We start from the raw sequence: 26,184 nt of genomic DNA on the forward strand, positions 1-26,184 counted from the left end.
GGTCCAGCTCTCACAACCGTATGTGACCACTGGCAAGACTATAGCCTTGATTATATGGACCTTTGTTGGCAGAGTAATGTCTCTGCTTTTCTTTGTTTATGAAAAAGTAGGAAGTCAAGATATACCTGGAGTAACAGGCAAATTTGGCCTTGGAGAACAAAATGAAGCAGGGCAAAGGTTAACTGAATTCTGCCAAAAGAATGTACTCAAATCAGATCAGATCAGTCGCTCAGTCATGTCCAACTCTTTGGGACCCCATGAATCACAGCACGCCAGTCCTCCCTGTCCATCACCAACTCCCAGAGTTCACTGAGACTCACGTCCATTGAGTCAGTGATGCCACCCAGCCATCTCATCCTCTGTCATCCCCTTCTCCTCCTGCCCCCCATCCCTCCCAGCATCAGAGTCTTTTCCAATGAGTCAACTCTTCACATGAGGTGGCCAAAGTACTGGAGTTTCAGCTTTAGCATCATTCCTTCCAAAGAAATCCCAGGGCTGTCACAGCAATAACACAAGAGACGACTTTACACACAGACATCACCAAATGGTCAATACCGAAATCATATTAATTACATTCTTTGTAGCCAAAGGTGTAGAAGTATGTTAAATGGTTGTGGTTCTCTTAGGACAGTGTCTGGCACACAGGAAGGATTATAGTCACATGGGAAACCCCTGAATAACCAAGGGCTAATGACCTACTATATAGTAATATGGGGGGAAATGCCTACCAAATTAGACAAAAAAAGAAAATGGAAAGTTCTTGTCTTTGGGAATCAGAATGGGGAAGGATGAGGGACTATTGGCTTTGGTTCTACGTTTCTAACTACAATTAAATTTTTAAAATCTATTGCAAGTAATGCCTTCAATAAAATAAAATTAACTTAAAACCAATAGCCAGCTCTGAATTTTAAAATGAAGGACACACACAGCTTAGATATGGACTACTTTATCCTGCCCAGATAGTTTATAAACATTCCTATTTGCTATGCAGATGAAATTATATGTATTTCTAATGTAGAAATCTTTTAAAATAAAGTTGTCAACACAGAAACTTTATTATTCAGTTATTTCTACAACAAAAACATAATTAACTAAAAAACAAAGTGTTCATTGCTGTAAGAGAACTGTCTTACAGATATTAGCTAGTGATCCTAGATGTGGAGGAAAAAAACGCACATGAAAAGGGAAGCAGTTTGAACTCTACCCTTCCCCTTCTCCTGCCCTCTGATAAAGATTTTAATAAATACTGAGCGGGGAGGCGTACAAGTTAAGGGGGGAGGAGGCAGAAAGGCCTTAGATCAAGCAAATGCAGAGCCCTGCATTTCTGCAAGTTCACTTTCTCTTCTAAACTAACGAAAGGCCAGCAGGAATCAGAGAAGCACTGCTGCTCATGGTCATGTAATTACATCACCCTGCTCGCCAGAGATAGCACACCACACCTATGCATTTCCCAAGCAGGCTGCCTGGGGATCGTAAGGAGCTGCATGTAACAGATCCTCCACCTGATCCGACGTCTGGATCGCCTAATCCCCTGGCCAATTCTAGTTTTCAAGACAGGCACTGCTTATCTGAAATTTTACCTGTCCTCCAAGCTAATGTGAATTAAGGTATTTATAACTTCTAGAATATTATCATGTAACAATTTGAGTACTTCTAAGTTGCTTTTTCTAATAGATACACACACACACATATTTTTTAAGGCATTTTCTCTTGCCAACTTTCATTTAAATGGCATCTGGTGGCTACATCACTCAGTTCTAAACTCCCAGCCCCCTCTCTCTCCCTACCCCTAGATGCTCATCATTTTGAAATGTCGAATCACAAAACACATTTTGCTCCAGGCCTTTGCCAGACTGTCACTGTATCTAGACAGCGCAGCTTCTTCTCTAAAAAGGGAACAAAACAATCTGAACTCTGTCCTGGTGTGCCAGCCAGGGCGGGCCACCGTGCCGGCTAATTCATCACCGCGGGGACCCTGGGCTGTGCAACTGACCACCCAACTCACTAGTCGAAGGGGTGGCAGTTAATCATTCCCTTAAATGATGTGGGTATGACAACAGAGCTGATGGCGGCTCAGCAGACGAGCCTCGGCCTTCCTCCCTGCCCCGAGCAGTGACTGGGCCATTTTCTCATCTTCCCAGACCGCCGGGTTTCAAGAGATTCTGACCGAGGTGGAAATTTTAGCGGTGATTGTGGGATGCCTGTGTCATGACCTCGACCACAGGGGAACCAACAATGCCTTCCAAGCTAAGTAAGTGTTCTAATTGTTGTTATTTTAATGCATTTGCCTTTCTGTTCAGAGCCAAAGGTGATGCGCGCGCTAAAGAGTAAAGCATTAATTTCTGGCGTCTGAGGCCAAGGCCACGCAGGCCTGGGCGCGGGTGTCACGGGGCTCATCCATCTTTATAATTCCTTATTCCTCTTTTAATTGCAAATTTGCCCTTCATGTCATGCTTGTTGATTTGGTCTGTCTCTGTTGACCTCAGTCGGATAACAAAGCTCAGATTTTTAAAGGGCCTATTTTTTTTTTCTTCCTCCCAGAATGTTTGCCTTCATGGGATCATAGGTTTCTTGGATTTGCTACCCTGGAAGTCTGGTTTTGAGACTATTAAAATAAAATTGGAAATTTTATGAAACAAAAGATCTCCTCCTTCCCCAGTAGAATTTCTTCCAGGTTCTTTTGATGTCGGGTATTGTATAAACTGCAGTGAAATGGAGTGACATTGGAGGAGGAAGAGGGTCTCTGTCCCTGCCACGCCTCATCCCACAGAAAGGTGGGAACGAGCCAAGCAGCTCCACCAGCACGGGGCGGGAGGTGCACACTGCGCGTGGACAGAGCCATCTGTCCCCGAGCAAGCAAGACAGGTCCAGGAGCTTGGCGGCTCACGCTGGCGCCGAGGCCGCAGAACTTACGGGTGCTGGAAATAAGACCCAAACCCAGGTGTCCTGGCTCTCGTATTCAGGTTCCAGTTTAACGTGCTTTTTACTGCCTGTCTGCAAACAACATGATATGGGACTTCAGAGGCTCGAGGGAAAAACGTTTGGGGATGGAGAGACTAAGGAATCTTCAATGAAGAGGTAAGATTAGCTTTCAGGTGACCAATTTCCAAGCCCGTGCAGCCGGTCTTCCTCTACGATGTGAAACCCCAGTGGCCCACGATGTGTCAACAGGGACCTTTCAGCTCACCACTTGTTTTTTCCCCTGTAACACCTACATACTAAGGCCTTGGAGCCCTGGGCCCTTTGATTTGCTCCTGATCTAGCAGATGAGTATCGACTTTGTGACCTCTATCCATCCTGAATGCAGAAGCCCATCACTTCAAACTGCTCTTTTCCGTGTCCTGAAATTTCCAGACCCTCTTACCTTTCTGTGACAGCCACTCTGCAAAAACTCAGCTCTGGCTCAATCTAACAATTCAGCTTCTTGCTCTTCTGTCCAGACTTTTAAAGGCTTTGGGAGAAAGTGTCACAGCTGTGAGCCTGAGGCATACCGAATAGGTATTCTCCCAACTCGGCTAGGGGCTCAGCACTCCCCACCAGCCTCTTTGGGCCCCTAGCCAGCTCCGTCCCCCATTCTGATCAGCAGTTATAGAAACCAAACGTTCCTCCTCCTAAACCACCTTCTGTTCTACCACCTCCCCCCATGCCACTCAGCAGATCACCTTGCCTCCCCTTCACTGAGAAAATTGAGGCCATCAATCGAGAACTCCCTCAATTTCCTCCCCTGCCACAAACGAACTTATCTCTCTGGCCCCATCCTTTCCTCCTTCCCTCCTATCTCTGTGAAAAGGCTGTCCCTCCTCATGTCTGAGGCTAATCCTTCCACCTCAGTGTTGGGTCCCTTCCTCCCTCCCTCCTCCAGGACCTTGCTCCATCCATCTTCCTCTCTCTGCCCTGTATCTCCCAACCTATTAATATGAACAGTTCTCCCCGTCTTGAAAAACCCACTTCCATCCCTGCTTCTCCCTCGAGCTTCTGCTCCATTTCTCTTCTTTCCTTTCCAGCCAGTCTTCTTGGAAACTTGTCTGTTCCTTGTCTTCACTTCCCTCCCACACAGCTTCCAGGTCTGCCCACCAGGGGAGCAGCCCTCAGTAATGCCACCAATGACCCCTTTTCCCAAAGCCACAGGACACTCTTCCGGTCCTTCTTTCTTGATCCTTCTTGCCATGACACTGTTTGTGATGCTCTCCTCCAAAGAGCTCTCTTTTTTCCTTTGTCTGGGAGAGAGACACCTTCATCCACCTTCTAGCCTTTCTCCTCAGCTTGCTCCTCCTGCGCCAGCCTTCACTGCACACGTCCTCTCCCCTTCTTCTCTTCCGCTTTACCTTTCATGCTGGATCCACCTGCTGATTGGCCCCAAACCCAAATCTATGGACCATCATTTTCGGCTAATCTCTAAACACTTCTTCCAGCTGCTTGAGGAGCTCCTCCTATCTGAAGTCCCATCATCACCACAACCCCAGTCTTTCTCTCTACACCAATCCTTTTCCTCTTATTCTTCATCCCCATGAATGGCACCACCAGAAGTGCACAAGCCACTCAGATTCCCTCAGAGTTGACATCTCTGCATTCGTATAGTAACCACTGCTTCTCTGCATCCCTCCAGGATTCCTACAACCAACAGCCCAACTCTTCTCCTCCAGTCTTCCCCACCTTGGCACTCCAAAATACTCTTTTTAATTCACAAATGTCATCGGATTGTTCCCCTACTTAAAAGACGCTCACTGGCCTCTTGTGACTCTCAGGATAATGTTCAAATTCCTTAGTTTAGCCCCTATTGCCCTTTTCAATCAGGCTCTTGCCCATTTCTCCAGCGCAGCACTCACACCTGCCACCCCGCCCCGACCTATGCATCCAGGTTCAGACACAAGGGGCTACTTAAAGTACTCGATGGGGTCCAGTTAGTTCCCTTTCCTTTGCTCCTGGTCTGCTGTTTCTGCAGCCCAGAATGCTCTTCCTCTTCTTTCCCCCAGCCTCCTCTGAAAGCTCCACCCCCACCCCCCAGATTCTATCCCTGATGACCTTCGCTGCATCAGTCTTCTGTGTCTATACCATGCCCTGGCTATGCTTTAGAATTGCACATCTCCCACCACATTAGTTGCTGATTAATGGTGTGTCTCCCCTTCTTCTTCAGTACCTATGATGTGTACAAGCACCAAGAGCATGGTAAACCCACAAGGAATGTTTGCTGAGTGAATGAATGATAAATGCATGAATGGATGAGGTTTTAACTACTTTAATATTGCTTTTCAGTAAAGCTTCCTGACTTCTTACACAAGTGCAATCTTTTACGGATTATTACAGAACACAGTTTTTACAGACATTGATTTGACGTTGTACTAATGACAATAGCATCCCTGGGGCCTGCTGAGGTGTAAACTGTATACACTTTGATTATAGGGTCTGACAGTTCCTTGTGTTTGAATTCCTGGCCTGCGTTTTGTTATTATGAGTATTTTAGGATACCCCTCTCTCAGGCCAATGGCATCATCATCACTGCGTCTTCCTGGAGCACCCTACCATTCTGCCACTTACACATAAAGAATTGTGTCTATAAAGCAATAGTGAGCAGCTTGTAGGTTCTTTTAAAAAGAGTCAAGTGTGCAATGTATGTACTTAAATAACAACAGCCTCCACCCTGGAGAGAGCCTGCGTATCACACCAAGAGAGCCAGGCTTTCTTGTTAGTTGACCTCATTGGACCAAGACTACACACCAAATCCAAACCCAGCTAATCATATCTTATCTCCCAGGAGTCTGGTCCTGGATTACCATGATATGGACTCAGTTAGCTGTTGAGGTCCAAGCTGCAGGTCCATGCAGACCTGGACACTGAGGCTGCATTTGGGGAAACCGGTGATGAACAAATCCCGAGTGGATAAGAGAAGCAAGACAGCAAATCTGCAGAGAGAAGAAAGTCAGTATTCAGAGAGGAGCAGAGAAGATACTGTACAATTCTAGAGGAAGACAGAGATCCCTGGTTTTCTGTATCTGCTCCTACTTCCAGGAAATCCAGCCATGTGTGTAACAATGGGGCTTGCTCAGAGGTCCTAGCTGTATTTAATCAACATTTTTTTTTTAGTGAAAGTGGTTCTAATTCATTTCCATTCTTTGCTGTGAGTGGTCCTTGAAACAATGAGAAGAATTGCAGTTATTTGTTGTTTACTATCTCAAGTGCTCAACTAATATCCCTGTAGCTAGATATTTTTGTCTCCATCTTACAGAGGGAACTGGGCCTCAGGAAAGTAAGTGACTTGCCCAAATTCACCCATCCAGAAGGTGGCAAAGTAGTGTTTGGACCTGGGCTATCTGACTCCAAGGCCATTTTTTAACCACTTTATCCCACCCTCTTTCATGACTTTGTGGTATTTATTTTAGGCTTTTGAACTTCCAGTTTATTGGCTGGCTTGTGACATATGTGAGCTCTGGAAAACTAAGATGCATTTTGATATCCAGAAAATCAAGACGTGGAGCTGTAAACATTGTAGAACTCAACTAGATCTCGGTAGTCATATTCCTTAATTTTCAAATTTTTTTCATATGCCTTAATTTTTAAAAATTGGAAACTGAGGTCCCCAAATCTCAAGTGATTTGGGTAATACTGAACAGTTTCCATACATATGAGATAGCTATGATATCTCTGATATTAGAATTCAAAAAAATTTTTTGCATCCTTACACCACATGATCAAAACTATGCATTCCAAGATGGTCTGAGCTGTTTCCTCACAATGGTTGGCCTCTTATGCAGTTTACCAGCCCATGGGATGTCCATCAGCCCTGCCCCTCCCTTACAGAGTCTCACTTGAGCTTAGAATACCAGATGCCACCACCACTCCACCTCAGTTAAAGTTTTCCTCAATAAATGCTGAAAAGAGACCCTTTGACATCATGGTGGAGGAACTACCATTTTACTGATTAGGATAAGATTTACTCAGCAAGTTGGCCATTGTTTAGGAAAATCCCTCAGAAGAAACCTATATCCTTATTTCCTTATTCATTCCCCATCAATTGAGTGCTTTCTAGATGCGAGGCACTGCGCGAGGCGTTGTGGGGGAAATAAAGAAGTGTAACAAATAGTCCCTTTCCTTAAAGTATTCACCTTCTAATGCCAGCCTTTTAAGTGATTTGGAAATGGGATTTAAATGCACCAATTATTATGTGACAAAGCATATGCTACCTTTTCTTTTTTTCATATATAAGGCTATAAAGAAACAGGAGACATTTAGCAAGGGACAAATTACTATATAAAATGCAAAATGCCTCTACAATAAAAAGTTGTGATTTTAGTCACAGCACAGTGTGATTTATTCTCTTAGCCTTTCTGATAAGTGAACCTTCGCATTTTCATATTTTATTCTTAATTTTAAAGTATTGGAGTGCGTGCAGTGCATGATCAATAGGTAGAGAGGGCAGCGATCCCATGGCGCTTTGAAACTGCTGTTAACACCTCGCTCCTATTTTCTCCAGGGACAGTGTTTCCCACTCATTGCCCTCCCTATTACAGCTGCCCCTGATGATTAAATATCAGTACCAAGCAGCTTTGTAGTATATTCTCCTAGGAGACTTCCTCTATTCATTTCTAGCATAATCTCTTATACTCATTTCTTGGGAATGAAAACCCATGTTGTCGCTTTCGGCCAGGTCCCAGAAGTGAAATACAGGGGCACATTAATCTGCCGTGACAGCCTAATCCCATTCCTCCCCACCTCCCAACAATTCTCAATTTCCTAATTACCTTCGGTAGTTTTCCTTCTGAAAGTTTCCTGTAAGCCATGGCAGCACACTTCCATTAAGTCTCTCTTTCAAAGAATATGCATGTCCAGGGAAGTTATGAGGGTCCATAGCTCATAGTTATGAAATTTCCTTTTGCATGCTTACTTTTGGTGGCTGTGCAAAGTGCTGAATGCCTGGGTGGGGAGAGCCATTTTCACATTGACTTTCCTTTTATATAAGCCTCTCCTCAGTGTGCTGCCTGCCCCCAAATGAAAAACTTTACTATGTTAGGATGACCTAATCAATAATGAGCATCATAAATAATCACATCATAAATAATCCTGTGTGTAAAGGACCTGGAGTCTCTTCTCCTCTCCTCTCCTCTCCTCTCCGCATGTCTCCACACACCCTCCATGTATGTGTAATATTTTTACAATTATAGTCTGTGTGCCCCAGAGCCGCTGATATGATGGATATACTTACCACAGACAATTAAAATGAGGTGTGGTATTAAAGTCATTTTTTTTTTCCATATGTGATTGATTGGAAGGTTTTTTCCACATTTTACATGAAAAAGTGTCAGTATGCCCTTTACACAGAGTACATTACATGAAACACATGTCGTCTTGTAAAAAATGGTTTAATGATCAAGTAAGTTTGGTTAATACGGCATAGTATGTTCCTTTCCTGCAGAATCACAGTATATATGTTCACACACTGATGCCACAGATAAATCCTACAGTATCTAAACAGTTTAACTTCTTAAACCCAGCATTTCCCAAATGTATTTAACTCTGAGACCCTTTTTACTTCTGCCCATAATGCCATTTTACATCCCAAACAACTCGTATTCTGTCTAATACTTTCTGATAAAGTTTATCCTAACAGTTCAATGATTCGCCACTTTTATCAAGTTTCCTGACCATGGACTTCACTCTTGCAGTGCTAGGAGATTCATAACATGTGTGTGGGTAATGGCAGCTGCAGGCAGCATTCTCAGTGAGCCTCGGCCTGAGAGAGAGAGCACCAGGGTGTCCTGTAGTCTCAGAAAATCTGACAGAGACCAAACCTAACAGTGTAACTGAAGCAACCATATGGAAATGGAAGCATTCTTGTTTAAATGATTTTATTCTAAAGAAAACTCAAAGTAGAGTTAGTATCATGGTCCATTCTGTGAATACTAAGATGGCACCTTGCTTGCAGAAAGGTGAGCATTGTTAATGAAAGTGTGGACAGAGAACGTCTCCTGTGCAGTTATAGGGACTGAGAGCTTCCTGAGGGTAAGAGCCATTCTTTAGCTCCATATCCCACACACTCACAGCCTTGCATCATAATAGTCCTCAGTCCTTGTTAGGTGAAGGAATGAATGCATCATTAGTCTGCTTCTGTTGCAAAATCTGCATACCTGTAATTAGCTCAGTATTGTGTGAGTGTGTGGAACATGTAAGATGGAATTACTAAAAGGAACAAAGAGGATGTTCCTTTGTAAGGATGAAGACTCTTAAACCGTGGACCTTCAGGTGCATTTGCACAAGCACTGAGTCCTCCTGATGAAACATAACAGTTCAGAGGCCACATGGATGTGGGGAGAGCAGAGGGCAGCATAGGAGCCACCAGTTGTTCCCAGGGTAAAGGACACAAACTTCCCACTCATCCTGAAAAAAGGAAATAGTTAATGATTTGTGATCGTCTAGCTGATTTAACTTTGTGAGGTCTGCTAAACCAACGTGATAAAGGAGGAGATGCTATTTTACATCTTGACCCCACTTTTACACCAGTGATTCTCTTAGGATTCACACCAATAACTGGGGCATGTGGCTGGTTGATAGAAACCAATTGCAGAAATCTGAGTCTGTAGTTAGCAGCTGTAACAGGAGAATTCTGAATCAAATTTTGAAACCTTCTCTCAAAGAAGGTTTGATGACAACCAGCTTGACAAAAATGGAGACTAGAATATAAGAAATATGGAAGTTAAAATTCTCTTTCTCATTATGTAATCAGGAAAACTTCAGAATTTGGGTGCCAATCTAGAACTGGGACTTACTCGCTCTGTGACCTTGGAAAAGTAACATACCTTCTCTGAGCCTTGGTTTTCTTATCTGTAAAATGAGAAAATAATAACTGTTTCATGGTTGTTGTCAGTAACAGATGAATTAATATGTTGAGGTGTTAACATATTGCCTAGTGCATGATAGGTACTTACTCATAGAGCTATTATTATTAATAATATTATTTTAAAATATGTTAACACACATTACTATCAACCTTCAGTTTGAACTATAATGTCTAGACATATCACTACAACCTTATTAGCCAAGTGGCTAATATTTTTTAAACACCTACTCCATCCAGGCATTTTAAATACATCCAGGCATTTGGATTTTCATCCTAGATTTCCATCCTAGATTTGCCGTGACAAATACAACTAAGGCACAATACAGTGTGCATTTTGGAAAATGCGTTTTCATAAAAATGAACCATATGTTAGAAAAATAGTAACTAACATTAAATATTAATCACGTACTGCTAAGATTAGCCTAACAAATTGTCACTTATTAAATGATATAGGTTAGGGCAAGATTGAAAGAAATAATACCCCCTGATTAAAACTTACAGATAATTCAAAAGAATCCTTTTAAGTATTAATTAACATTTTATTTGTTTTAAATGGAAATATCTATGTGTTTTAAGTAGTATAGACTACAACCTACTTACATGCTTGGGCACTTAGAAATATTTTATTGTAGTCTCATGAATAGCAGGTAAGGTAGAGAGTATTATCATAATTTTAGAGACAAAGAAACTGATTCTCAAACAACCAAGTAATGACCCAAAGCTGTTACTGAGAGCTGAGTTCTGACTTCAAGGCCAGAGAACTTTCTGGAGTTGGACACTGATATATCACAGTGTGACCATAGGTTGGAAAACCGTGGTTGAAGTTTGTCAACCTTACATGTAAAGTAGATTAAATGGGTTCTACATAGTATTCGCAAGGTCTTTCCCATGGAATAGCAGATACATTTAGTATATGACATTCATCCTGGATACTCAGAAACATTATAAGATTTAGCTCATGAAGCCTACCCTGACCCCCAGAGCCAGGAATCATGTCTCTCGTCCTCAGAACACCGAGAGCTCTTTGACTGAACTGAAACACTTCCTACGGCATTTATATTGTGTGGTCTGTCCATTCTTTTCCCTTAGGACCACATCGCATCTCCCTACTAGTTTGTACATTTCTTGGCAGCATGGGCTATGTCTTTTTCATGGTGGTATCACCAGCAGGTTCCCAAAAGGTTTACTTTATAGATTTGTGAACCCCACAAGTGGTTACCTGAGAATGTATCTGCCCATGGTCCTTTGTAAAAACAGGAGAAGCAGTGTGATCCAAAGAGCCGGTGTGGAGGAGATTGTTGATGTGGAAGGGCCATGGTCACTCACGTGTCTGTCCTCTTTCAGGAGTGGCTCTGCCCTGGCCCAACTCTATGGAACCTCTGCCACCTTAGAGCATCACCATTTCAACCATGCAGTGATGATCCTTCAGAGCGAGGTAAAAACCCACCATTCTGCTTCTCTCCTTGAAAGAAAACCAGTGAAACTATGCTTCCTACTTCTCTTTCTTTGCAAGAAGAAATACAGAGAATCAGAACTATCGGACTTCTTTGTGGCTTTTAAGAAATTCTTTCAGATGCCTGACCAAGGACCTTGTTCAGTTTCTTCCCGAGCTAATTCATTTGGGTTTTTATTGTTGGTTAGGGGGCTTTTCAGATTCATTTAAAGCAGACTGTGCACTGCTTGTCACCAGAACATGGCTTTACATTTCTTCAGGGTACAGAAGCCCAGTAACAGACCCCAGAAGTCAGTGACCCAGCATTTCCATTTTGCGAAACCCATTTGAAAAGATGAGGGAATCAGAAACGGGGTGAGAAAGTTACACTTTATTTACATAATTGAGAAACCTATAAAAAAGATAAAAGAACTTAAAATTGCTGGTGGGACAATTTGAACGTGAGAACTGCAACTAAACTTGAGACCCAAGCTGGGGGCCATATGCCTTCTTTTGCTTCGTATGGCATTGCGGGCACTAGAAGTGGTTGGTCTTTTATACTTTTAGCTCTCCATAGAGAAAAAGTAAAACCACTAACTGACTCTAGCTGAGGCATCTGAATTTGAAATTGCCAAGAAAGGATCTGTTTAATTTTCTGCAGGCGTACAGACCTTTTTTTTTTTTTTTTTTTTTTTGAGGCCAGGAAGGGATCATCTGTTCCCCATTATTTGTCAGTTCTCTAGCTGTGCCATTAATTATTATTATTATCATCATTAAGGCCCTGCTTCCCTGGAATAGCATCATTAAATATGGAGGTTTTTTTCCTCCAGCCTATCTTGAGAAAGCGTGTCTTTTGCAATATCCTGAAAGCCTTCTTCGACCCCATAAAGGAGAGTCAGCACTCCGGAACCTGCCTGCAGCTGCGGAAGGCAGAACCGTTGGGGGAGATGGATTTTCAGTTGAGAATGAAACATCAGGGTTGGCTCTCAGTAACCCTGACAGAAACCAGTGTCCCAGCATCCGTGGCTCTGGAATTCTTCTGTGAAAGTCATGTTTTAGATGTGTGCAGAGGGGAATAGGAATGGGAGGAACTTGGGATCAGACTATCTTTTCTATGCTGGTAATATGATGGGCTTACACCCCTGAGGCCAGACATTCACACCTTTGTAATAACTGATTATAAACAGGAGGTCGAGTTTTCTCAGAAGGTCATTTGCTTGTGTCACAGAGCCCCACTAACTCAGAATTTGTCTTCATACAAGCAAAATTCATCAGCTGCCCTTTGTGCCAGGGTTCTCCATGAGGAATGCAGAATAGCAGTAATGGATACAAGCACTGGTGTGTTCAGACTTTGCGTTGATGCCCCCCTCTTCTCCCCATCCCCGTACTGCCCATCAGAAAGGCAGAAATGCAGATGTTATTACCACCCCACTTTCCAAATGATGCAGAGGCATAGGGAGGTTAGATGGCTTGAAGACAGTTGATCTAGATCTTTCTTCCTACACATTTCCCACCCCCCCTTCAGTACCACTCCTCCCTAAACAAGAAATAGAAGTAGTATTTCAGAGTGCCATAGAAGGCCAGTTTGCATATAAACATATACTGATTACAAACTAACTTATAATTATTAAAGCTGATCTGGCTAGCTTTGTCACTCTGTTAGCTATAAACTGTGTTAGTTACTGTATGTCCTTTAAATGTAGCAAAATGCACTCTCACAAAATAATCAATGTTGTCAGATTCAGACCAGCTTCCTCCTGGTCTTCACAGTAGAGTTTACTATAACTTGCTCCTAATAGCTCTGTTTCTTTCCCTGAGAAATTTTAGATGTGTGGCTGGACCGAGGTGACTATTTTTCCAGAGCTCCCAACCATTTTTTCCCAGGCCCCAGTACACCACCAGCCTGTGACTGATCCAGGGGCAAGGGCCAGGCAAAGACACCTGGGTAGAATTACGATGTGGCATTCCTTCAGTTATTTCTCTTCTTCCTAACGGCTGAATTAAGGGTCCAGAAGAGTTTGTTTGAAAATTATTATTAATATTGGACCTGGCCCCAGGTGGAACCAATATACTCTAGTCTTTAAGGAGTGATAGGTTCACCTAATGAGATAAATTAAACTCAAGGGGGCAGGAGATCATCTGGTGCCTGGTACGTAGTAATTTACTAATTGATATTCTGGTTCCCCAGAAGAATTAATTTACCTCTCGTTGGAAAATGTTCCCAGGAAATCTTCACTGCCTTTCTTTTGCACCATCTTCTGGTTCTTGATACTCGGTTTAAAACTGGTCCAGTTTCCAGACCACCTGTTGGTGAGTTGGTATCTCATACTAAGAAAACCTGATAAATGAAAAGTCCTGACTTACAAAGCAAATTAAGTGAAGTGTCTGTCACTTAACAGAAAGGCTTTTTCACTTGACTAAAAACACTATGGAGCTGTCTAGTGTAGCTAAAACAAAGTTGGATGGAAAAAAAGTGTGCTTTTCAAAGGAATGGAGATACAGGTGTATTTGTAGGATGTTCTATGCAAAAGTCACTCTTTAGAGTCCTCCTGTGCCAAGAGCAATATCTTACACTTTCTAGCTACTCAGCAATTACTGTATTATAATTATGTCACACACTTCATCCAGATGTATCTTCATCTTACCTAACACACCATTTCTCAACTTCATCAATATTGTCACTGGGGCCAAGTAAGTCGTTGTGGGGGCTGTTGGGTGCATCGCAGCCTCCTTGGCCTCTGCCCGATAGATACCAGTAGCGCCGTCCATCAGCGTGACAATCAAAGTGTCTCTAGGCACTGCCAGAAGTGCCCATTGTCCAAATCACCCCCACTTGTGTGCTTGCATGCTCAGTCGTGACTGACTCTTTGCAGCGCTATGGACTGTAGCCCTCCAGGCTCCTCTGCCCATGGGATTTCCCGGGCAAGAATACTGGAGTGGGTTGCCATTTCCTCCTCCCGGGCATCTTCCCAACCCAGGGACTGAACCCACGTCTCCTGCGGCTCCCGCATTGGCAGGTGGATTCTTTACCACTTGAGCCACCTGTGCACCACTGGTCTAATGCTTCTTCTCTTCCTTGAGTCATTTGTTGCAATAGCAAGTACTTCCAAAATGCCAGCTTAAGTCTTTACTAGCGAGACTAGTATATATTCAGGGGTCAGAAAGTTTCCCAGAAGTGTTGTCGATTTCTCTGCTCAATGATCCCACAAGAAATGGAGTTGTTGGCACAAGCATAGCCTTAGTAAGAGGAGTTCAAACACTTTCCAGTTTTCTCTTCAAAACTAGATGTAATAAAGTGTCCCTTGGTGGTCCTCCTCGCCAATGATTATGATTGCGCTTCTGGCTTTGGTCTGTTTGCCAGGGAATCTGTTTGTATTTGCACAGAGTGTCATTAAGCTTTTTAAAGAATTATTTCATCGTGTTTCTAGACTGTTTTTGAAAAAAAAGTGGAAAAAACATGTAGTTGCCAAGCTCGGATGTAATGCTGTCTTCTGTGGCTTTTTTACTTTCTCGTTCCAGGGTCACAACATCTTTGCTAATTTGTCCTCCAAGGAATACAGTGACCTTATGCAGCTTTTGAAGCAGTCAATCCTGGCAACAGACCTCACGCTGTACTTTGAGTAGGTATTGGCATCTGATCTGTTTGACAAATGGATATAAAAGTTTCATCCTGTAATTAACTTTCAGGTCCAAACTGGAGGTTGCCTGTTATTCTAACGCTGGTATTAATGTGTGAACGAGCTAAAGTTGCTGCTGTTGTTGTTTTTCCTCATCTAAAGGAACCTCATCAGTGTGGTGTCTGTGAAACAAGACAGTCAGGACTACAATCACAAGATACATATTTTTCCTTCTGTTTTATGAGCTTTGTTTGGGACTACTGGCTAAAACTAAGTGATGGGCATTTTTAGTTTAAAGACTGGCTAAGGTTGCTATTTTATTTGTGGCCACTCCACGAACTAGGTGGAATCCAGTTCCCCAATCAGGGATGGAACCTGTGCCCCTTGCAGCGGAAGTGTCGAGTTTTAACCACTGGACCACCGGGGAAGTCCCTAAGATTTCTATTGTAGACTATCATTAGTGGTTAGATCTCTAATGGCATTGATGATGCTAATAATGATGAAAAACTTGTGTTGCTGAAAGGATGACAAGAAATCCAAGCCTTCATTCTTCACCTCTCCTCTAGCTCTCTTTCTCAGAAAAGCCATCCTTCTTTCCCCCAAAGCTCAGGCTTCCACCTTAGATGGTGATTCCATCCTGCTCATTTCCTGTGAAACCTGTTCCATCAGGAACCACTGCTTTTGGTGGCCTGGTCATCTCTTCCTTCACTGATATGCACAGTTTTCTCTGACCTTAAAGACCAAACAACTTCTTTTCCTTCAGAAATTCTTTGACCTGACCACATGCTCTTGCATTGCCTTTCACCTTACCTTTCTTTTACTTCCTACCTTCCAAAATAAATGGAGCACATGACTGCTTTTATTTTCCTAGCACCTAGGTGGCACTTGGCAGACCAGTATCCACCTTCACATTCTGCCAGCATTGTACTTTCAGAGGTCAGCAGAGACTTTCTTGTCCCCAGATTCAACGTCTTTTACTAATTCCTGGTATTTTCTAGCTTCTTTGAGACATCCGCAGGTTTACTGACTTCTTGTCAGTGTCTACTCTCTTTTTTTCCCCAGCATGCACCTGCCTTCCTCTCTCCTTTTCTGGATCTCTTATAGTTTTCTCTTCTCCTTGCTTCTATGTATGAGTTCCAGTTCTTCTTTCTCTGCTCACTCTCCTGGACTCAACTCTACATTAATTCTATAGAGGCATAGAGAAGACCCCAAAACTCTTTATTCTAACCCTCCCTCACATTCTAGACGAGTCTCCAACTCCCATCTCAAAAGGCTGTAGTGGCCTCATCACCTTCAAAGCAACCTCTAACCTTGGTTCGTGTTTCAAGGTTCTCCCTCCATAATCTGCCCCCAACCAGTTTGCTTTCTTACCTCTCACTTCTCTCCTATGTGATTTATACTTCAGCTAGACTGGTCTAGTGTTACTCTTTGTGTTTTGTTTTTCAGAAAAAAAATAAGTCTTTTTTTATTAGTCAACTGCATGTTACCCTTTGAAAACAGCTTATGCAGTGCCCCTTGCTCTCCAGTGTATCTCTCTTCCTCCACTTCCCCATCTGGCTGAACCATTTCCTGCCACCTTTTCTAGGAAACCTATGTCACTCCGTTCAGATCTTACTGTGCTTGGCATGGTGTCAGTGAGAGTTAGCTTCAATTATAAGGGACAGGAAACCCAAAATCACAGTAGCTTACTTCTTTTGTCACGTCAAAAAAGTCTGGAGATAAGCAACCAGCAGTTGGTAGAGCAGCTCCATTGTCATCAGGGACCCAGGCTTCTTTATCTCTCTGTGTGGCCACATTCAACACCTGGTTTCCACCTTAGCCCAAGGTAGCTGCCCATGTTTTAGGCACAATGTCCACCTTCCAGCTCTCAGAAAGAAGAAAGGAACGAAAAAGAAAGAAGCCAAAGGTAATGCAAGTTATTTCTTAAGACCATTTTCTGGAAACTTCACGTAACGATTCCACCTACATTTCATTGGCCATCCCTAGGTTAGGCTTTGTGTTGGGTAATTGCGTGCCATGCTAAAGTCTAGGAGTTCTATTACTAAGAAAGAAAGGCAAGAGAGAGATTGGAGTAGACAACTGACAATCTGGGCCACAGGTATTTGTTGTTGGTCTCTGGTGAATGGGTTATGACATGGCCGAGTGGAAAGAGTAGAGGCTTTGGGATGATATTGGTCTGGATTTAAGTCTCATTCTAGTTAAACCTGGTATACTGAGCCCAAGTGTCTATATTTTCTCCCTTCTGAAACACCATTTAAATGGCACCAGATAAATTTAAAAGCAAACGCGAATCTATAAGGAGAAAGGGAGAGGACACCAACAGTTGAGAAGAGGTGTCAGTATGTTTGTGGCAAACGAAGGCCCACTGATGAGGGTCAGGTGTTCTGGCAGAGTGGACCGGAAAGCAGGACGACTGAGAAGTGAGCTGTAGGCCCCGCAGAGCCTCCCCTGGGGCTCAGAGACAAAAAGCACCATGAAAAAGTGAATGTGATGCTCACAGCTTAAGATGAGGAGATTACTAGAAAGTCAGTTTTCAGGACACTCAGAGCCCACGAAGTCTTCCACCAATGTAGCCAGAACTCCCTCTCCTCTATCCCTGGATAAGGCCAGAAGTTTATCCTCTGGAAAGATGAAAGAAAGTGCTCTGGACTGAGAAAAGCTCAAGGTGGGAATGGAACTTACGCAGAAGTCAGAAGAGGGGATGAAGTAAAATGGATTGAAAACTCGAGCCCACAGCCCAGTCAACCAGAGGCCAGAATCCATAAGCCACATACCCAGGTTCCTCAGATTCAGCAAATGGAAGTATAAGAAGTTAAATTTGAATTTCAGATAAACACTGAATAACACGCATGCACTGTGTGGGGGTACATGCACATACAGCTCCGGCTTAGCCTTTTAATGTCATTCTATTACACAGAGACACCAAGGACCACAGAACATTTTAGGAAAACCTCCCGTATGAAACAGGGCACAGTTCCGAGGTGGCACAGTGGTAAAGAATTGGCCTGCCAATGTAGGAGGCGTGGGTTCATTCCCTGGGTTGGGAAGACCCCCTGAAGGAGAAAATGGCAACCCATTCCAGTATTCTTGCCTGGAAAATTCCATGGACAGAGGAGCCTGGCAGGCTACAGTTCATGGTGTCACAAAGAATTGGACATGACTTAGCGACTGAGCATGCATGTGCACCCATATGAAAAGCAGAGGCCAAAACAGGAAATAAACAGAATTCAGAGAAAACAGCGGGGAGAAGAAAACAAAAACCCCAAGCTATTGTTAATATCCTTAGAGAGCTAAAACATTGTCTCCATGAAATAAGAACAGGGTGCTTTAAAAAATAATAGGAGCAACTGTAGAAGAAGAAAGAGCTTTTGGAAATTAAAAGCATGATGGCCAAATTAAGAATCAGGCGAAAGCATTGAGAAACAGTCAAAGGACAGTAAAGCAGAAAAATGAAAAGCACTGCTTTATTCATTATGTGCTTTCTAGTGTTGTTTCATTTGTTAACTATGTGTATGTAATACTGTTATAAATATACATTTTAATTAATTTTAAAAGTCAAATCCCAGCTCTGCCACTAGGTAGCTGTGTGTCATCAAATTACTTACCTCCCTGATCCTGGTTTCTTCATGTGTAAAATGGAGATGATAGTTCCTACTTTATCTGTCTTGTAAATGTCTTGTGTGTCTCATAAATGGTGGCATCTACAACCTCATTTGCTTTATAGACTATTTATTTTGCATGTTTTGGGGCCTTCATTTTGACTTAAGTATCATGATGTTCCTTTTTTTTCTGAATTAATACTCCTGTATTGATTGCTTATGGAAATCTGTATATCTTTAATATTTTTATTTCCCGTGTCTGACACTTGCAGGATTTTACATTATTTTTCTCAAAGGAGAAGCATTTTGCCAAGCCAAGTTTCCAAGTAACTTCTAAGGGAGAAAAAAATGTCCACAGTAGGAGTCCATTCATCAAGGCCTGTTAGGGATGTGACGAATCTCTGAGGGATGCAGTCAGGGAAGCTGGTGGCACTTGCTTGCTCATTACTCTGCTCTTATCTTAATGCTACAGCCCCTGCTAATGTTTGCTGACTCCAAAGAAGCTGGCTTGTTCTCTTTCTGTGAGTGTTATTGTGTTTTGAGGCTCTGAATAGCTGCTCCTTCTCTAATCTAGACCTTCAGGAGGCTGATTCACTTGCCTGTCTAAAGTTGCATTAAAGTATTGCCATATTTTTAGGCAAGACAACTCCTCGGGTTAATGAAGGGGAAAGCAGTTACTACAAACTGTCTCCCAGTTACTTTTATTTCACAGAGATACAGTTGTGGAATTGAAAGGACTGTTAGCAATGATGTCATCCAACTTATCTCCTCTATTTCGCAGATCAGGTACTAAGTTTGTAGGTTAAATAGTGTAGCTTGGCTCACATAAGTAACTTGTGGATAAGTTGGAACCTCTACCTCTGGTTTTGGGGCTTTTCCACAAACTGTATTCTTTCTCTAAAGGAAGAATCAAGTACTTGTCATTTAAATTGGGGATGCATTATACATGGAAATATTGACCTTCCCAGTTGTACGTGAACCAGTTTAATATGAAAACCAGCATGAGTTCCCTCCTCTCTCCCAAAGCAGAGCCAGAGACAAGAGCTTGCATGCACATAGTCTACTTTTGGAGGTAACATCAGAAATGGGAGTCGAGAACCAAGACAGTGAAATGGGGAAGGAGGGAAGCTCTTCTAAAGACACGTCCACTTGTTGGCCACCCTTCTGGTCAGTCAAGCTTGATCCCGCAGGGACTATCTGAGAAGACTTATATAAGCTGCACCTCAGAATTGCCATCAGCCTCCAGCCTCCATAAACCAAGGCTGTCCCATGGATGTTAAAACTTCCATGCATTTCCAGGATGCGCATCCCCAAGGGCTGGGGATTCCTACAGCCATTCCCCATCCCACACGTGGAGTCAAAGCAGTGCCAGGGCAGAAAGGGAGGTGCAGGGCAGCGGAGACAGGAGCCACGGTGCTGGCTGGAGCAGAAATGGCGGAAGAAACGTGGGCCGTGGGATGGCCTTGTACACTTTCTAGAAGTTTGGATTATGCTTGGTTCTTCTGTCCTAGCTGCTGCTGCTGCTAAGTTGCTTCAGTCGTGTCCGACTCTGTGCGACCCCATAGATGGCAGCCCACCAGGCTCCCCCGTCCCTGGGATTCTCCAGGCAAGAACACTGGAGTGGATTGCCATTTCCTTCTCCAATGCATGAAAGTGAAAAGTGAAAGTGAAGTTGCTCAGTCGTGTCCGACTCTGTGTGACCCCATGGTCTGTCCTGGCTACTTAACTCAAAAGCCTTGAAACAGTTGAGGCCAACCAGAAAGGAAGTTCACTGCTTTCCTCCCCTAAGAAGGGGCAAGTCACTGTAGAAGGGGTCTAGGTGGACAGGCACAAGATCCAGGCCTTTGAGGGCATGGGCTGAGGGTTATGACTCATTCCTAGTGGCAGGATATCCTGCCACGTGCCAATAGAGAACAATGTAAAATTCCTGGAAATATGGAATTCTTTTAAAAACAACCACAAAACCTCGTAAAGTCAATTTCTAATGGCTTTGGATATGCTCAAGACTCTATACTACAAATGATGGGTGAAAGCAGAATTCACAAGTTTAAAACAAACAAACAAACGAAAAAAAAAAAAAACTCAGTGTGAATTTCTAGGCTTCACAACCTTAAGTCTGGGGGTTAATTCTTCAGTCTGATTTTCCAACTCACTGAAAACATTTTCCAGTTACCGCTGAGTGGTTTTCTGAAATTGATTTCTGTGCCTATTTCTGAGTCCCTGCAGTGAATACAGCTTTCATAATTAAATAGTAATTTCAGCATCTCAAGCAAGAATTAGATATCCCCTGTTGGTAACCAGCCATGTAGCTTTGAGAGAGTCACTCACTTAATCTCTCTTTCCCTTAGTTTCCTTGTCAGCAACAGAAGAACAGGTACTTCACCCATACCGATCTCCTAGAGTCCTGGTGGTGGCCAAAGGAGATTATCTGTATGAAAGATGATGAAAATTTAAGTAATCTAAATAATTTAAATTTGAAAACATTGACAATTTTAAGTACCTTATAAAGAAAACAATCATTCAACCAGAAAGGTTAATGAAATTTTGGACCATAAGAGATAGTCCTTGTCGGGGCAGACAGAGAGAGATCCAAAATTACAAGCGTTAAAACTTCAAGATGTCACAGTGGTCCTGGACTGACTCTCTGCCTGTAAGTTAACAAAGATGACCTTGCATCTTCCACAATTAGTGGAAACAATACCTAAAATTCCCTGAGTGCTCACGTGGGAGTTTGATATACACATTATTCTGTTTAGCACTTAAAGGGATTCTGTCAGAGCAGGTACTATTACTGACCCCATCATACACATGAGGAAACTGAGGTTGGGAGAAAGTCAGTGTTTTGCTCACCATGTTGAGTGGTAAAGCTGAGATTGGAACCAAGTATTTGGACTCCAAAATGTATTTAGCTACTCTGCCATTCTCTCTGCAGTTCTGTAACTGTTAGTTTAAGAGAACCAGAGGGGAAACTGAGGCCACTCCTGAAAACACTTGGGAACCAAAGGCAGCAGTGGCTCCAGTTCCAAACACAGTAGATATCATGCAGGTGCGATTAAGCTGGCTGTAGATGCCACCAGCAGGTCGGGATGGGCTGAGACCCCAGGTAAGAGTTGCTCAGGAGACTCACCCATGGGGCTGAGACTGCAAGCAGAGGCTCCTTGCCTATCGCTGAGCTAAACTGGGACATAATAGAGATTGGTCCCTCTTTAGCTTGAGTACCGTCATGGAAGGTATTCCTCTAGGTAGCAGGAGCAGTGCAGCATTCATCTCAGGAGGTTGTGACCTCAGAATACTGTGTCCCTCATCTCAGGTGCCTGCTGCTGCTGCCCTGCACTGCTCTAGGATTGCAGCATCTTCTTGCATCACCTTTAGAATGGGAGCTCTGTGAATGCAGACATCTTCCTCTGTAGCTCACTCTTGGAGCCCCCACACCTGACCCACTGCCTGACATAATAAATTTTCAAAATTTTAACTCTCTGATATTGAATTGTCATATAAACCTGCAAGGTAGATATTGTTATCCCCATCTTCTAGATAAGGATACCTGGGCTTAGAGAGGGTACATGACTTGCCCAAAGTCATCAAGGTTTCTGTGCTCATATCTCCACGCCACATTGCCTCAGATCACTATTTAAATAGAGAATTATCCAAGAATTCAGATTTTATATACCCATTTGGGTGCTTAATGCTTTTCCGGTTGGCTTTCTAAATTAATCAGACTAATCTTCAAGTTGAAAATTTTTCACTTCCCTTTGTGCTCTGCAAACATTCATCAACAATTACAGAAAACGCCCAGTCTAATGGTTTCTTTGTCTCTGTCTTTCCAAAAGGATGCAAAAAGGAGCATTTCTCAAAGCATCTGATGATGACAACAGAATGTACCAAAATTAGCGTAGATTGTTGGGAGTTATAGTTTGACCATCTTTCTAAAAAATTAGACTAATATCTAGAACAATTTATTTTATAAAACACAATAAGAACCCAACAAATATTTCTACTGCTATGCAGATGGGCGTATTCATTCATTCATCATTCAATGAATGTTAAAGGTCCACTATGTTCAATGTTTTCAACCTCCACAGTTGCCTGCACTCAACTAGTCCCTTCTTGGAAAGGAAGAGGATAAACGAATGCATAGTGAGGTGTAATGAGTACAGAGCTTGACCCATTGTTCCTTCCCAAACATTCTTATATTTTAACAGAGCTGATTAATTAACCCACAGAAATTACTCTAATGGTAGAACTACAGACACAGTGACAAGTTAATGGAAGAAATATTTTGGTACTTTCTGATGAACATCAAAGCATTTTATATCTATTCATCCTCATGAGTGAGTGAAAATTGCTCAGTCTTGTCTGACTCTTTGCAACCTCATGGACTATACAGTCCATGGAATTCTCCAGGCCAGAGTACTGGAGTGGGTAGCCATTCTCTTCTCCAGGATTCACCCTCATATCTCCATCCATATGATATTGCAACTGAATAAAACATGAGAGATTTATCCAGTAGCACTTACTGACGCCTTCTTTGTGCCAGACACAGTGCTAGTTGCTGGGGATGCACACAGAGAGAAGATATCATTCTTACCTTCAAGGACTCAGAGCCCAGTGTGAGAGTGAGAAAAACAGTAATACCCCACCTTGGGGAGAGCTACGTGCGTGCATGCTCAGTTGCTCGGCCATGCCCAAGTCTTTGTGACCCTGTGGACTATAGTCCACCGGGCTCCTCTGTCCATGGGGTTTCTCAAGCAAGAATACTGGAGTGGGCTGCCATTTCCTACTCCAGGGGATCTTCCCAACCCAGGGATCAAACCCATATCTCTTGTGTTTCCTGCACTGGAAGGCAGTTTCTTTACCACTGCACTGCCTAGGAAGCCCACGGAGAGTGCTAGGGGCCACGTAAATGCAGGGGCAACGAGGGCACGCCCCATCCAGCAACCCCTTGAATCTCTTCTTGACCTGGAGATTATAGATCAACTGAACTCATGTGTAGGGTCCTGTATTGTCTTAATTTTCTGCTATTATCAATACGGAGAGTTGTTCTGCTCTTTCTATTTCTTGCATTTGCCAGTTTTATTTGTGCTGTCAACAACAGCACAGCCTTTAACAGATAATTTTATTCAGGTATTAATGCTTAGCTGGTCCTTGTGTTATCGGTGCTAGTCTAACACAGGGACACAATTCACTTTCAAAGTGAAACATATAACTTTTTTTCCCTTTAGTCATAATTACTGGAATTAACATCTGCCTACTAATTTACTATTCCTCTGTGGTGCTTTTATGCCCAAAGTCCAGAAATCTCTCCAGAATCTGCCTTTAGGAATCAATTGCAGATGTACGGTTTGCCTGTTGAATGAGCTATAAGAACACGGAGAGAAGAGAATCTTACTCCCCTGTACCCATCTCACCCTGTCCCCTGCCACCCCGTCTGATAATTCTGGAGTTGAAATTGCCACCTTGACGGTAAAAATCTTCCTAACATTCAAAGACTTTTAGTAGATTCAGAACAGTTAGATAAACAGATAAAGAATATGTGTACATACTTATATAGAGAGTTATATAACATTACAAAAAATATTCCCAATTAAAATATACACAGGGTTGGTGATTTCTCACTTTACAAAAAAAAGGTGCCTTGCAGATAAATGAGAAACAAGAAAGACTTTCAACGTAGTGATGGGTGACTGGTAACCAATCTTTAGAATTATTTCTGAGGGTAATTTTACCAGTTCTGTTCAAATGATGCTTTTTTAAAGACTGCTATTTTTCTGAGTGGAACATATGTCAGGAGAGCAGGATAAAAGCCTAATAAAAACATATCTGATTATAAATGAGATTTTCCAGTAAGTTGCTTTTCACTAGCCGAGGTATTTGCCATTGTCCTTGAAAACCAAGGTTGCCAATGATCTTCTTGAAAAGTTAATGATATAGTTCCTCATGACAGAGGCGTCTGGATCCAGGGAGTGTTATAACTTTGTGGATTTTCAAATGTTCATTTTAGCAGTCCCATGGTTTTAAAAGCACTCCTAACAGTTTCATCCATGTTGATTTTGACTCCGTATACTCTATCTACACATATAGATGCTAAAAGGAGCAGTTGTGTGGGCCAGTTCCTTTCTCAAAAGTACAGTGAATTTCACATTGTTGCTTTGTAATGATTATCACTAAGGAGGAGGTCAGAAATACCACCAAGGCTGAGGATCACGACTCTGGTCTGGGCCATGTGCAGCTCTTGGGAGCATCTCCTTGTTGATGGAAACCTCTGTCTGGTGCTCACCATGGCTCAGTACAGCAGCCTGTGATGCTGTCATATCTCTGTCCAGACGCTCATAGCAGGCAAGGCTATTCTGCCTCCAAGGCTCATGCTACACACAGTTTATAAAGATTATCACACAGGCCAGAGCTGGGAAGCTGGGGGCCTGGAATCTACCTAGATTTATTCATAACTGCCCTGGGATCCTGGGGAAATGACTTCACCTTCCTTCACCTTGAGTTTTCTGACCTATAAATCAGAGAATTACAGCAGCCTTTTTCAAAGGTTACATATGCCCCTAACAATCTGTATTTATAAAGAAAACTCAAATTAAACATAGGAATCATTCTATGACCCAGCAATTTTGCTATACATTAGTGTATGAAGTGAAGTGAAAGTGTCAGTCATTCAGTCATGTCTGACTCTCTGCAACCCCATGGGCTAGCCTGCCAGGCTCATCTGTCCATGGAATTCTCTAGGCAAGAATATTAGACTAGGTTGCCATTTCTTTCTCCAGGGGATCTTCCCAACCGAGGGATCAAACCCAGGTCCCCTGCATTGCAGGCAGATTCTTTACTATCTGAGCCACCAGGGAAAGCCCTTTGCTGCTTGGGGCAACTGTTATTCCAAAAGCTTGTGTTGTATCCGAGCTCTGCCACTCACCAGTTGGGGCCAGTACACCCAATGCTTCTGAGCTTAATAACAGTAGCTAATCCTTTCTAAAGAGCTACTGTGTGTCAGGCACTCTGCTAAGTGTTTTACATAAATCCTCCCACCAACCCTAACCTACCCAAAGTCAGTCATGTGCTTAATAAATGACAGAAGTCTGCTTGGAACAGTAAGGACCCAGGTGGTGATGGGGACTCCAGACAAGAAACAGGGGAGCCAGTAGCACTCAGCATCTTGTCCTTTGTCCCCCAAACTACAATGAGTCAGCACTAAGTGTCCAAGATCCTACTCTGACTTTCACCATAAATGCCATGGTAGTATTTTCCAAAGTGTATTCTTTAAAACATCAGTGCCATGGGAGTCTATGGTCAAGTCGAGTAGGCTTTTCTATTACTACTACTACTACTAGTAAGTCACTTCAGTCATGTCCGACTCTGTGCGACCCCATAGATGGCAGCCCACTAGGCTCCCCCATCTCTGGGATTCTCCAGGCCAGAACACTGGAGTGGGTTGCCATTTCCTTCTCCAGTGCATGAAAGTGAAAAGTGAAAGTGAAGTCACTCAGTTGTGTCCGACTCTTAGGAACCTCATGGACTGCAGCCTACCAGGCTCCTCCGTCCATGGGATTTTCCAGGCAAGAGTACTGGAGTGGGGTGCCATTGCCTTCTCCAGGCTTTTCTATCTCAGTGTTTTGTAGAGCCTTCAAAAGGCTAATGTGGGTGGTGAATCTTCAAGGATCACAGGAAGCATTTCTCAAACCCACTTGGCCAGAGCACCCCCTTTAC

General features: G+C 42.9%; 1 protein-coding gene across 1 annotated transcript in view; it reads left to right on the forward strand.

Annotated features, from left to right (window-relative positions):
* PDE11A (phosphodiesterase 11A) overlaps positions 1-26,184 on the forward strand; it is a 422,322-nt gene that overhangs the window by 342,029 nt on the left and 54,109 nt on the right. The window contains exons 13-15 of the mRNA XM_027556915.1: positions 2,142-2,251; positions 11,174-11,264; positions 14,781-14,881. Of these exons, the coding sequence (XP_027412716.1) occupies positions 2,142-2,251; positions 11,174-11,264; positions 14,781-14,881 (302 nt within the window). The remainder of the gene's footprint in view (positions 1-2,141; positions 2,252-11,173; positions 11,265-14,780; positions 14,882-26,184) is intronic.

This window comes from Bos indicus x Bos taurus, chromosome 2, assembly GCF_003369695.1.
Source record: "Bos indicus x Bos taurus breed Angus x Brahman F1 hybrid chromosome 2, Bos_hybrid_MaternalHap_v2.0, whole genome shotgun sequence".
Lineage (NCBI taxonomy): Eukaryota > Metazoa > Chordata > Mammalia > Artiodactyla > Bovidae > Bos > Bos indicus x Bos taurus.